Below are 14398 nucleotides of genomic sequence, written 5' to 3'. Positions count from 1 at the left end.
GAAAAAAAAAAAAAAACCAAACCCATTCTTAGCTTTTACATCTTGGTAATGCAGGCATTTGGTTTTTAAAAGAACAGCCCAGTTCTCATTCAGATAAAAATACTGACTTGCACAAGGGCTTACTGTTAAATGTTTGCTTTGGGTTTTATATTTAAAGTCATGTAAAAAATGCAAGTAAAATTTAGCTTCAATTACATGCTCTTTGCCCCTTACACTTTGTAATTCTTACTGAATGGAAATAGGTGGGATTTCTTCTCAGGTAATCTGCAGCACCCATGGCTCTTTGTGGGGGTCCCGAGTACATCAAATTTGAGCCTGACAAGACTCTACCCAGGCCCCCTAAATACTGGGGCTGGGCTAAAGGATCACAGGGGAATTTTACTTTGATATGGCTATTGCAGAGATTGTCTAGATCCAGAGGATTGAGGGAGTCCCCATCCCTGGAGGTGTCCAAGAACACCTGGATGTGGCACTCAGGGCTGGGTGAAGAGGTGGGGATCGGGCCCAGCTTGGACTCAGTCTTGGGAGTTCTTTTCCAACCTAATCACCTCTGTGATTCTGTGAGGCTTTCTTCTTAACCTTCAGGGGCAATATTTATTATCCTTACTGCATTACAACCTTGAAAGGAATTTCTGCTCTCCCATTCCAAACCACTTAAGGAAATTCTGTTTGTCACTCATTAAGCAGCTGTAGAGAACCACACAAAATTATTAATACCACACGGCTGTGCAAACAGCAGGGAAAAAATGGTTACCACATTTTCCTCAACAAGCAAGGCAAAATCCTTCCAATTAACATTTTAATTAGGAAATTCACTCACCATGAAAGCGTCTGCATTTTCTTAAAGGTTGTAGCTCAGTCCCCTTTTAATTTTTTTCACAGCATTTTTCACTGTGGCTCTATTAGAGATTAGATACCCAGCAGCAAGGAGGGAGACTAAGTGAATTATACTTTTAGCTCATACTTTATTCTCTTTACTTTAAAACTTCAGGAACTCAGGCATCCATTTCACCCATCATTTATCCTTGGAGAGTAAGGCAGCTTCAGGGAAAAAAGCAATTACCTACTATGGAAAGTCTAGTAGTTACAATTATGAAATAATAAAATGTCAAAGACACGTCTAATTTAGATATAGGGTTTTATACTTTTTAGCTTAGTGAAACAGTACAAAATACTCTCTGAAATTATTCTATCCATCAGGTGGAATCACTCCTTTGACTGTGATACCAAATGCGAATTCACAAGTGTTTATACAGCAGATCTGAGCGTGCATTAGAAATCAGCAATTGAAAATCTATTTTGCTTACCTTGTCACCAATAATGGAATTACAGCACTAAAAAACACTTTTACTTCTTGAATACACTAAGCAGAACACATCTGTCTCTAGAGTGAGAAGAATTCTACTTCCCTTCCTCTTGGTTCTTGAAAGAATTTAACATCTCTTCCTCTCAGTGCTTCAAGTGTCACTGACAGTCCCCACAAAAACAACTCAACTTCCCCCATGGCCCCCTCTGATTAGTGCTTAATCCTCATGATTTATATATCTTTATATATATATATATATATATATAAATCCTCATGATTTATAAATCTTTAACAGCAGAAACAAATTCCAAACAAAGAGCAATAGCAAAGTGTAACCAAACTTTTCACTGAGGCTGTCTGAGCAAAATGATCTTTACCCAACACCACAGCGTTCTCTGGGATGGTCAACTCCTGGACTGCAAATTCTGGCTGTGTGTGCTGCCAGGTGAAGCCTTTCTGATCTTTACATGGTGATAAGCAGCACTGCAAGGTGGCAGAGAGAGGGAAGAGATAAAACCCTTTATCACAGAATCACACTCTGATAGTGCCCGGGTGTCGCACTGCAGCCAAGCTCTCTCTGCCGAGCGCAAGGAGGCACAGCCTTGCACCTCAGCTGCTGCTGAGCTCCACTCCTGACCCTTACAGGAACATTAAAGCCATGGACTTGCCCACATCTGGCAAAAACAGCTGTGAGGATGCCATGCAGCAATGCTAAACCAGGGAACAGACCCCAGGTGATCACCAAGGAGTCAATGCTGGTGTCCCGGCACTGCAGGAGTCCTTGATGTGACAATGTGCTGCCTCAGCCCCTTCAGCTTCCTGAGCTATTACAGCAGCCAGGCCTGGATGGGGGAAGGGGGACAAGGTGCAAAATAAGAAAGAATATGGAGAAAATGCTCAGGCAATCCAGCAAGCAAAGCTAGGGAGAAGCATCCTGCATTGTCTCAGACATCAAGGGCTACATCCCAGCCAGGCTGTGGGGCAGGAGAGGGACAGAGAAGCCAAGGGACATCCCCTCCACGGGTGAGCCAAACCCTTCTCCCCCACCTTGGAGACACCAGCACCAGTAAGTTTCTGGCAAAATTAAGGCTTGTGGTACAGCATGAGGACAAATTGTTTTGTCTCAGCCTCAAAGGAGCAAATTTAGCATTGCCCAACCCCTTGTTCTGTTTAGAGGTCCAAACCCTTGGGACTGTGCATCTTTAAGAAGTGAAGCCCACGGTGGTACAAAATTCATCCCAGGACTAAGTGAAGAAGAGGGAAAAATAACACTTAGTTGTGGCCAAGGTTAGTGAATTCTTCACCATAAATTAAAGTTATACAGCATATTAAAGGGTTTTTTTATTCTTTCAGACTGTTCTAAAATGACATCTAAAAAGAGCAATGAGGACAAAGAAGATGGCTTTAAAATAGAACTGGACAGATTTAGGGCCAACATTCTACAGTAGTTTCTAACTTCTGTAAGAGAAGCCAAATGACCCAGGAGCATCTTTTCAGTTCTGTTTTTTAAGGCTGCTTCTAGGCAGTGGCTCTGTTCCTGAGCCACATTCCCTACTATTCTCTTTCAAAAGCAACATCTGCCCAGATGTGTATGAGGAGAACCAAAAGAGCAGAGTGGAAAATGACAAAGTGCAGCAATGCCCGGGATCATTATGCAAAGCTAAGGGAGTTCCCACACCTCCCAGCACAAACTACCTGCAATAGCTTCCCCAGAAGGCGAGTCCTGGGGGAAGATGAGCCAGGCTGAGCAGGGCAAAGCAAGATTCTCAGGCAGAACTGCCAGGGCTTCCTCTGAAGGCAAGGGATAATCACTGCTGTGCCCAATCCAGTTATTACTATTGCACACATTATTCCTGTCTGAAGGGGAAATCCAATAAATGGAGCAATCTAAAGCTTAGATTTGTGGCAAGTTTGTCTTGACAACCTTCTTTTGCTTCCCCACCCAACTCAGAGAAGCAGAGCCTCTGTAAAATGAGGAGATACAAACAAGGCTCCCCTGGCCACACAGTGCAAGATCTGCAAAGCACATTAAGAAGGAGCACTGAGCACTTAGGTGGTAATCTAGATAAGATCATATGAAAAGATAATGTTTAATCAAGACTAACACTATCTGCTCCTGCTGGCTGGATACGTGGAAGTTCTGACACCAGGACACTGGGAGATTTCATACTCACCACTCATGTCAGCTCAAGATAAACCTTGCTCTGAGCTGGGCACCTGGCACATCTCACAGACTTGTACACAAATCTGTGGATCAGTATTAAAGCTTCCAGCCAGAAATAAGTCAGTCTAAGCTTTTCTTCAGTTCTTTATAGGCTGAGGAAAATCAAAACAAGTGATTAAGACGGTTCTTTGCTTCATTAACAAATATACAAAGTTTTATTTTGTTTATTAGATCGGTTTTCTGTATGTTAACATTATCATAGCAGTTATAACCCACATTCACAGCAGAAATTTTCTAAGAGCATTTTGCAACACTAACTGCTGTATCAGAAATCCTTAAGAGAAACTTATCTTCAGCTACTCAGGTAACTTGAATAATAAAGTGCAAAACCACAATAAAATTTGACAGACATATGTCCCAGCTCATATTCAGTGGAAAAGAAAGATTTCTAAGACCACTAGATATGGATTCACTGCACACAACAGAAGAGTGTGACCTGAAGACACCAGTTTTCAAGTTTTCCCATTACCAGACATTGATTACAATGAATAATTTTCCATTACTTTTAAGGGTAACATATAGAAATCACAATGAGGTTATAAATAAAACAAAACACATTGGCCAGACAACCTGAAGCTTAGCCCTGTATTTGGTACCTTTTACCCAATAAAGGTTTTGGAAAGAACTGATGAACAGGAAGAGTTCATTTCTTGATGAAATAACCTCTGATTTGACAAGGAACCAACTGGCAGGACGTAACACAGCAGCTCGTTTGGAACACAAGTCATAAATGGTTTTTCAATATTTATTTTTTTACCACCCCTAGACATAAACATGGTCCCATTCAACTAATGATTGCCAGCACTAATTACTGTCCTGCTCAATCCAAGAAAACAGAGAAATCTCAGAATATTGTGGGAATTAGGTCTAATTCATAAAATATAACCTCATCTTTTGTGTCTCTCCCTCCCTACAGCCACTGCTGCAGCCTCCCCAGTACCAAACACTCTTTTCAAGACAGATGAAGTATCACAAACTCCAGGTGCCTTTCCCTTCCTTCTCCCTGACTAACTGATCTTCATGAAGCCCTTTGGAGCTATGACTTAAGTGAGCATCATCCACAAGGAACACTACTCAACCCTTTTACTTACAGAATGCAAAGATGCAAATTAAATATTACTCTAATTTAGTCAGCTCTAACATTGCCGCTCTTCTACCACTTGCCAAGAAATGACAATTCAGCAGGCCAAGCTCGAAGAAATACCAGAAAGTTTAAACTCTAAGTTGGTCCTGCATCCCTTTGCCACGTTACTAAGCTCAGTTTGCCAAGGACACAAGACACCACTGTCAGAACAGAGAACAGGCTGAACAGCAAGCTTCAAGGACCACGTCCTGCTTATAGCTCTACGTGTAACCAAAAATTGCACAACATACATTCCCAATGAACTCATTTTTACACAATACTCTCCTTCACATTGTTCTATTTCACTACAGTCAGTGCTCTCATCGAGGAAACAATTCCATGCACAGATAGACAGCAGAACATCCAGTGCTATTTGGGAGGCTGCAGTTTGCATTTCCCCCCGTTTGGATCCTTTCAGCAATCACCAAACGCAAGGACCCAGCTGTTGTACCTGGGATAAGGCACTTGCCCCAGATGAGCAGTACAGCACCAGGCAGTGTGCCAGACAGTCTGGAGGTACCTTTTCTTCACCCTCAGAGCCAAACAAGGAATAGTTCTGTAGCAATTGTGCTCTTTCAGCCTGGAGTGCTCCCCCTGCAACAGCTTGTGGAGCTTTAGAAGCTGCTTCACGTTCTTCCCTAAACTTCCTAGTTAGATTTTGCAAACTTCCAGAGGTTTATTCTATTTCCAAATCAGCTTGAGGTGCACTTCCAAGGGGCATGCGAGAGATTCGTCAGGGCTTGTGAAGCACCACCAGGAAATCACAAAGAGAAAATTTCCACCTGTCCAGCAGCAGCTCTTAACCACCTACACAGCCAAGGTTTGTCAGTCGAGGTCTCACATGATTTCAATTCCCTGAAAAAACAAAGTTGCCTTATGGCATGCATAGTATAGATATCACTAGTGCTACCTGGAAGAGTTCTAGCTCCAATCCTCCTCCCTCCCAAAGGGGACAAATTCAAACCCAGTTATCTGAAGAGTTTCAATGCAACCTTTGCTGCATGTATTTCAAATAATCCTGTGCTCCAAACCTTCGAATAGCCTAGGAGTAAAAAGCCTGTTAACTCACCACCAACAGAATACTAAGAAAGAAGTGAGATCTAATTTCTATCAAAAACAAAAGCACATCTCACTTCTGGGTTAATTTATTACTTTCTCAAAGACATTTTAATATAATTATTCTGATATTCTGGTCTAGATAACAACCAAAATCTCAGTTTTAAGGAAAACCCCTCATTTTACACTATTTTGAACTCCTGGTAGCTTTAAGCACCCAAATAATTTTATTTTCTATTGAATGAATGTTCTGCAGTTCCAGAAAGATGAGTTATGCACTTTTGTTCACATACAAAAAGACAGTCTAACAGATGTAAACTATTTATTGAATATTTGCCACCAATATTGTTAAATACATAATCTTGCCGTTTTCTGCTTTCAAGTTAAAATGTCAGAAACAGAACACCAAATATTTACAATTCTTATAAGGAATGTTACATAATGACACATTAAGGCGTAAATTCTTTTGGCTTATAATTCTGAAAAGAATGATAATAGCAAAAAGTGATGCAAAATCTTTCTTGTGAGATTATGATTAAGCTACAATGTTTTACAAAAATATGGTGTAAGATGGCAATAATCCCATTCAAAATCCTGCATTAGGCCCCTCGAGAGGGGCTGATAATTTATACAGTCAAAACTTTAAAATTTACATATAAAGGTACCCTATCCACCATTGAAAAGTACAACTCTCAACATATACAGTTTTCAGGCCACAGTTTTGAAGGTCTGGAGTATCAAGTTGGTTTGATGAATTAGTCGGTTGGCACTTATGAACACATTTATTGCCCTGTGGAAAGAGAAGAATATTGCTTCAGACACTCCGAGAGACATGGCATTGGAGAAACCCAGCATTATTGGCACCTAGGCTTTGAAAACTGGAAGCACAGGGATGTTCCACCCTGTGCTGACCTACCTGAAGCTCCCTGCTGGCAGCCAGCCAGCCTCATTTGCATAGCTAATCCCAGAAAGGCTGGGTTGATTTGGCAGGAACTTAAAGAATGTGGCTCTCAATCGTCACTGACATCTCAAATCCTTTCTTTGTGGGATTCAGATAACAAAGGGAAAAACGTGGAGCAGATGATTGGGGCTTGGAACCAGATGATCTTTAAGGTCACAGCCATTTTCTGACTCTGTGATTGTTAAACACCTTTCCAAAGGTGAGCTCTTCATCCCTGGGAATTTCAGAATTGGCAACTCCTTCCTCAAGGAATACTAAACGTGCACATGTGACAGCAACACACTATTTTAGTTACCTTTTTGCAAAGAAAGGTGTGGGGTCACGGAATTTTTCAGCTCAGTAATGACGTCTGAGCATGACTTGTGTTTAGTGCTGTTACTTCCTGGGGGGGAGCAGGGATCTCGCTCAATGTGTAGCTCAGACAGATGGAAATTCCTCCTGATTTCCCAAGGATGGGAAATACAAGCCTTGTGGAATTTCTTACACTGCTGCAAATAATTAACACACTTGAAGCTTAAGCCCACAACACACAGTACTTCTGTCCAGGAATCAAAGCTACCAAGGCCTAAACTTCTCATCTTAGTATCATCACCAAACTTAGCCCCAATTTCAGTAAGAGGAGAGAAGAACAAGAATGCTTTGATGGGAGCAGGATCACATTCCCAGCTGGTCTCAAGACTTCTCTCTCCTTTAGTAATGCACCATCTCCTGGGTGCTCTCAGTCTTTGCCACGCTCAACAAGAGCTGATGTGGAAGTTGGTTCTCATCTTTCAAACAGAACACTTTGGCACTGTCAGAATCCGAGGGGGGATACATTTGCCTTCCAAAAGAATCACTACAGTGAATTATACAGGAATAGTGACTTCAAAACCCAAGGCAAAGACCTGGAAAAAGCCTCAGTTTGAAGGCTAAAATGTTCAACTAGGAAAAGATTCAGCTGAATCACTGCAGATACTGCAGAGTACTGTGAGGGTCTATAAAGAACGGCCAATAAAAATGTAAATCAAAGAGAACACTGCACAGATGTTTCGTGCTTGCAAATGATACTTCAAATAGGCAAATTACTTTTCTCAATAAAAAAAAATCCATAATTTCCTTGTCCTTGTATATACACGGAGAAAAACCCCACAGGGCCAGGAAATTTAACTTCTCATATTCAAATTCAAAACTAACACCACACGTGGGTGTTATATGGTGGTGTATTTCACAAATTTCCCTTTATTCAAAGGCATTACAGAAGAAATAGCATTTTAAAGCAGCCATGGTAATGAGAGGACATAGGTAAAGAAATAATTAGGCAAGTCCTGAAAAAGGCAGCTTATACCCCAAAGCTTGTCCTATTTTTCTGTTAGTCAACAAAGCCTTTCATTATGTAAATTGTCAGAACAACTAGACAAAACCAACAGGACAAAAGCATACTTACTTTCCATCTTTAAAATAGGTTTTCAGAGTATCACTGAAACTTTTGGAGTATTTTACAAACTCTTTCTTTTGGTGTTCAAGTGCCTAAGAAAACAGAAACACCAGGAGCAGAGTCTTAGTTCACATATTGTTGGGTACAGTGAGAACCTTGAGGTTAAACTGATCAGAAAATTAATTATTGTTACGTCGGGAATAAAAATTCTATAAAACTCCTGAGACCTATCATACAACAAATTTGTTGTTAAAGCATGGTGTCACTGGCCAGCTAAGCTTTCCTATTCATCCTTTGATCCAAAGGATGCCTCCTCTTTTGCAACTAGAAATACTGGATGAAGAGCTGGTGCACGTACCCGTCGGTTCTGATACTGGTATTTCTTGAAGACATTATTTACTGTGTCAAGAAGCTCCTTTATTGCACTTGCAATGTCTCTGTTGGGCAAGAAAAAAATAATTTTAATGTCCTTAGGAGATCCCATGAAATGCTGGAATTTAATCCCTTTTTAGCAGTGAAGCACTTCTTCAAACAGTCTCTACAAAGTGTCAGACATGGTGCACAAAAACAAATGCAGAGAGCCAGAGCAGTGTTCTGGGAATTCAGCCTAGGAATCAGCAAGTTTGGTCAAGTAACAAGTAATTCAAGTAATTTCTAGTAAATTCAAGTAAAATACTCAAGTAATTTCTAAGTGGGATCAGGCTCTCTTCCAATGAGAACAATGCTGCTACAACTCCTGCAGCATTTCAACATTCAGGCCTAAACACAAAAAAAGTTTGACCTCTCCATCTGCAGAAGAATCCATCATATTGTACTTACTTGATTGTCTGAAGAAACCTCACTCTGTCATTGATCTCATCAGGAATCTTACTAAGAATCTGTTTAAGTGCTCGTGCCTTTTCATTAAGATCTTGGAATTCAGGTTCAGGTCTTTCAATCATATACTCTGGCAGAAAGAACATATTCAAAACCATTAGTTTGTCCTCAAGTCTGTAGTGACAGTTAAAAACAAGACACAAGATGCACCAGGATTGCCGTGGTGTATTTGAACAGCACAGAGAACAGCCATGACCAGAGACCTGCAGTGAATGAACCCTGTGTGAATCAGGACAGTGCAACCATCACCTTTATCACTGCCTGGTGGAAAAAGAGCCCATCTTCCTTTATTTGAGCCATTAAAGTCATCAAATTCAGTATTAAAATAACTTAAAGCCTACAGTATATTCTCCTTCTCTGACAGTGTAACTACTGCTTTTAATTTGAAGCAGGGGAAAAAAAAGAGGATGTTATACTCCATATTTGCCTCTTCCTGGTTGTTAGCATTGAAAAAAGTGAACTATGCACCCATAAAAACATAGTTCTGAACATTCATTTTCCTTCTTTCTTTCTCTTATTAGGCAAGTATGGTTTTCAAGGAGATTTAATTTCCCCAATACTGGTATTCCAAAAAGTACAAATATTCTTCTACCCCGCTGAAACAATTCTACTAAGAAACAAATAATCTCTTCTGAGAAAAAAAAGAAAAAGAGAATTGCATGTTCCCAGTTAACAGTGTAATTAAAAATACAGTTGTTCAGGATAAGATTTATTACCTTCTACATCATCAGCTGCCATACGTAGAAGAGACTCTGTGAAATTCACATCCACACTTTTTTTCTCCAGAATTTTCATGATGATGTCTTGTGTAAGACCTGGATTTTCTTTTTCAGCCTGTATAGCAGAGAAAATTTATATTCTTCAATATGCAAGGCCCGGACATTGCAAGCACAAAGGCAGATTTTCATGTAAGTTGCTTCAGATACTGCAGGAGTTTGCTAGAAACTTTCAAAGTCTAGTGGCTTTAGACCAGTAGATTACATTAAAAACCATTTTTCCACTACAAAATTCATTTTTCTTGGACTACATCACTGATTTTGTATAACTTTTCCAATAAGCCCTTGCACTCATTTTAATTTGAGTAAGAAAGGTTTTAATAAATGTCTCTATCCTGTTATATTTTCATAAACACTGAGCTTTGAGACAAAGATATTGTATCCCCTGGAATTTAATTCACTCCAACACAGGTGCTACTCCCCCACCTTCCCCATGACATTTTATAAATGTGCCTCTCATGAATCACATCATATGCTCAGACATCAGCTGGGAATTGCTCTTTCAGAAAAAACTCAGCTTTTGATTGATGACATATCTAAGTAAAGAGCTGGACTAACACTGGAGCTGTTCATACTACCTGTGCTGCTACCAAAAAACTGCTCTGTGTGGAATAAAAATGAGCCTGGGTGGGTTTTTTAGCTGGCACTGCCATTTTTACCAACATCTCACTTTAACATTATTCGCATCCAGCTTAGCTCCTTACCATCAATTGTGAAAACACACAAAACCAACCCACACTTGTAGGAGCTCTACTTGAGGCTTAAGACCATCAAGGTACCCTTACATTTAAGTGCAAGAACAGGGAAGTATCACAGAATTACACAGATGTTAAGGTAAGTCAGGCCTGCAATTATTTTGTTTCAGTATTTCAGATCACCACTTCAATAAAGCAGCATAAAGGAGTATTTGTATTTTCACTCTAGGAATACAGTGGAGAAGTTAGAAGAATCTTTTTTCCATTTACTGCTGGATTTCTACACAAACACTGAACTTCATCCACAAAAAATCCCATTAGCACTCACTTTGTAAACAATTTGCAAAGTCTGCTACGTGCCTATTGCTCATGAGCACCTATTCTACAAATCTTGTGGGTTTTAGCCTAAGTTTATTATTTATTCACTGACTTCTCCCTCATTTAAGCTTTTTTTCTTTATGGACAAAAGAAGAGTCTCTTTGTTTAAAATTGCTCATTGAGATTTCTACTCATGACATCTGCAGACATCTCAAACTTCCAGTTCATGCATTTGTCCACTTTAGACTACTGGATCAAGGATGAAGTCTTAGATAAAAAGACAAGGAAACAAGAGAGCTGACCTTTTAGCTTCATCATACACAGCTTACTTTTGAAATAACCATTTTTCAGTGCAAGTTACTTCTCACCTTAATAAAAGCTGCTCTCAGTGTCTGAGCTGCAGACAGATTTACTCTTTCTAGCTGCAATAAAAGTTTAGAATTAATTATTAGCAATTCTGTTGTTATCAGAACAAAACAAGTCAAGTAATCACACCTTGCCCGATAAAGCAGAATGGAAAGGGGAATTGACAGAAGCTTTCCAATTGCTGGTCTCACTTCAGAGATACTATGAAGTTAATCCCAAAGGGAAGAGCTCCCACCCAAATGAAAAGAAAAAATCACTGGATGTATTTTGCAGCAAAAGTCTGACAGAAGATTTCGAGAACACCTTGACAATCTCTGATACTCACAGAAAAACAAATATCCTATTAAATTATAACCATTAGCAGTAAAATTAAAATGCATCAAGCTGTTCACAGGTTCGACAGCGTGTTATTTCCTGCCACAGAATACCAGACCTGGCATTTTTGTGAAAATCCTCTGTTAAAGGTAAGAAAAAAGCTCAGGACCAAGACAACCAGCAACCTTTGATGAGCATGAAACAGTATTCATGGCAAGAAGGGTGAAACAATGCAGAGAGAGATGTGCTAGAGAAAGCTTTCATTCACAAGATGAACAACCTGTTACTGGGGCCACACTTCCCAAAATAAAGAGGATTATTGCATTCCAAGGTAAACTGGAGCTCACCTCGTTAAAGACAGGGTACATAACAGCATAGAGAGGCATGGAAACCATAGAAGTGGTCTCTGCTTCATTCTTCATCTCTTCCATTGTCATCCTCATTCAAAGAGCCACTTCTCAAGGAAAACACTATAGAAGCAAAAAACTCCTCATTCACTGAAATGTTTCTTCTTTTTCCTCGTTGTGCAAGAATACTTGAAGAACTTGGAAAATATATTGTCCTTAGGGAGTGTGGGAAAAGAGAGAACAAACACACAATTACAAAAGCTTGTGAGTGACAGGTTCTAAAATGACAAGGCACACATCAACATGAGTTTTACTGCCTAAAAACCAGGGATTTCTTAGGACATGAGTCAAGTAAACATGGAATGACCACCTGGTGTAACTTCAAAACCCTAACTGCAATCTATTGAGTGAGTATTTTAAAGAAGAGGTGCTGCCAAAAGTATTTTTTCCTTCAAGTTCTTATGGAATCAATGTTCCTGAAAGCAGGGATTTTATGTGATATTTACAAAAATCTTGCTACCACTCATAGGCAACAGCATAAGGTTCCTGACAACTCCCATCCAGAAAAAGCTTGGAAAGCACTACATGCTGCAACCCCAAACCTCATACAGATGCATTGGGACTATTAAAACTACCTATAAATACTCCATATTTTTGCACATGCATCAAGCTGTGATTCTGCTGGAGATCAGTGCCTACTTTCCACCCATCTGAATTAAACACTATGTCTTTGCTTTTATATAAGCTGAAGTCATGTTTCCACTCAGGGTGTGTCACCAGCTACGTTAACCCAATGGAAAATTATTGTTCCAGTAACTGAACCTCTGTTTTGGAAGTTATCCACCCAGTCCAGCTCATCATACCCAACATGGAAGGATCACTGCTCAGACCCACAAATTATGTGGAAAAGAAAAAAGGTCACCTTACAGCTGATAAAAATCCCTTGCTCCAGTCTGCTGTATTTTCCGTTCATCAGATTCTTTTAAAATATTTTATATGACATAATTGAGTTTAAAGACCTGAAGTCTGAGTTAGGAATAAAGATGAAAAGAAATATATTAACAGTTTTAATTTTTAGATTTGCTTGGAGTATTTAACGCACTAGAGGAGGGCTTTTTTCCCTCCTAGCAAGCTCCAGACACCAGGCATTTGCATGTCTGTGTAATTTATTGACATTTTAGTAAGAAGTGAAGAGAGTGAAATGGTAAGAAACAACAGAAACTGCTACAACAATCAATACCACTTCCTGAGAGTATGAACAGGTTAAAAACATGACAAGATATTTCTTCAAGCCATACTCCTCATTATGCTCTGCACTGGCTAAAGATCTTCAGGCTGTTTAAACAGAAGAACAGATATTTTTTGTCCAGGGCAGATACGTAATTGTTTAGCCATAATTACGCAAGGGAAATTTGTTATTGATTACAGTCAGCACAGAGGAGAACTGGGATGACTACAAATACTGTGCACATCTCATCAGAGCTTGTGAACAGTAAAATTTGAATAAAAATTAAACAGGACTACAGTAAGAACTTTATACAAGTCTTGTGACATGGACTGCTTATTGCAAAACCTCACTTTGTTTCTCTTGCTGTTCCAACCCCAACATGCCACAGATGAGCTGATTCCTTCAGCCCCAGAACAGCACTCCTGAGAATTTAGAAAGGGGTCTGGATGGATGAAATCCGTCCACACAGATGGAACTGCAAATATCAGGGGTCTCACAACTTTATCACCTACCCCTGGTATTTTACAGCTGCCAAGAACACGGAAGAATACAAGTGAATATTCATCATTCCTCAAAAAGTTGAGTGTTCTTCCAAGAACTTGTTTCAGTTACATAAATTCATGCAAGGTCTGCTCTCATGGGGGGAGGGAATTTGTCTGAACAAGTTTTCACTCCCTACTGCAGGTACAAGCTGTCCCACTTACTATCCATGTGTATTCCCTGCTGGATGGAGATCTGTTTGTTTTGCTGCTTAATTCCGTGTTTCTGGAAGTTCAGTAAATATCCACTCACACATCTGACAAGCACCACCTGCATTCACAGATTAATTTACTGCAGCTTTTAATCTGTATTCTCAGAGTAAGATTTTAAAATAGTTAAATCAGGTCACTGAACATTGTTCTACTCTACCCAAAAGATTTTTATCACAGCAAGAAGGGCAAAAAAGGACAAAATTGCCATTAGATATAATTACTTTGTTTTTATGGGTTAGCAGTATCCACACACACACACAAAGGGAAATACTAAGTGAAATGATGGATTTTTATGATGATGAAAACCTATTACACTGTGGGCTACCATGAAGAACTCATTTTCTCCTGAAGAGCCATAAGCTATTGTTACTAATCCATGGTACAGTTAAAACCCTCATATAAAAACAATTATACATTATCTATTACCTTTCCAGACACTGACACTCTTCAAAAAAAAAAAAAATACAACACTTGGATTTATATTAACACAAAGGATGCTGATTTTGCAACTGAAGAGGTGGATTTATATATACATGCACACAAGAAATAAGTTAAGAACAGCAAATGCTTTTGTTGCCAAGGTATGAAAAGGAATATATTCCATATTCCACACTGCTTGTTCATTATTTCAGAAATCCTCC

General features: G+C 39.5%; 1 protein-coding gene across 1 annotated transcript; it reads right to left on the bottom strand.

Annotated features, from left to right (window-relative positions):
* Positions 1-3678: 3678 nt before the first annotated feature.
* Positions 3679-11997, bottom strand: PDCD10 (programmed cell death 10). Its single transcript, XM_008633730.2, has 7 exons — positions 11778-11997; positions 11118-11171; positions 9677-9794; positions 8904-9030; positions 8443-8521; positions 8094-8176; positions 3679-6499 (listed from the first exon to the last, which is right to left on the bottom strand). Exons 1-7 carry the CDS (start codon positions 11871-11873, stop codon positions 6418-6420), a joined length of 639 nt encoding a protein of 212 aa, XP_008631952.1. The 5' UTR covers positions 11874-11997; the 3' UTR covers positions 3679-6417.
* Between the last annotated feature and the right edge of the window lie 2401 nt (positions 11998-14398).

Source organism: Corvus brachyrhynchos, unplaced genomic scaffold, assembly GCF_000691975.1.
Source record: "Corvus brachyrhynchos isolate BGI_N302 unplaced genomic scaffold, ASM69197v1 scaffold544, whole genome shotgun sequence".
NCBI lineage: Eukaryota > Metazoa > Chordata > Aves > Passeriformes > Corvidae > Corvus > Corvus brachyrhynchos.
This window is presented reverse-complemented; position numbering and strand designations above follow the sequence as displayed.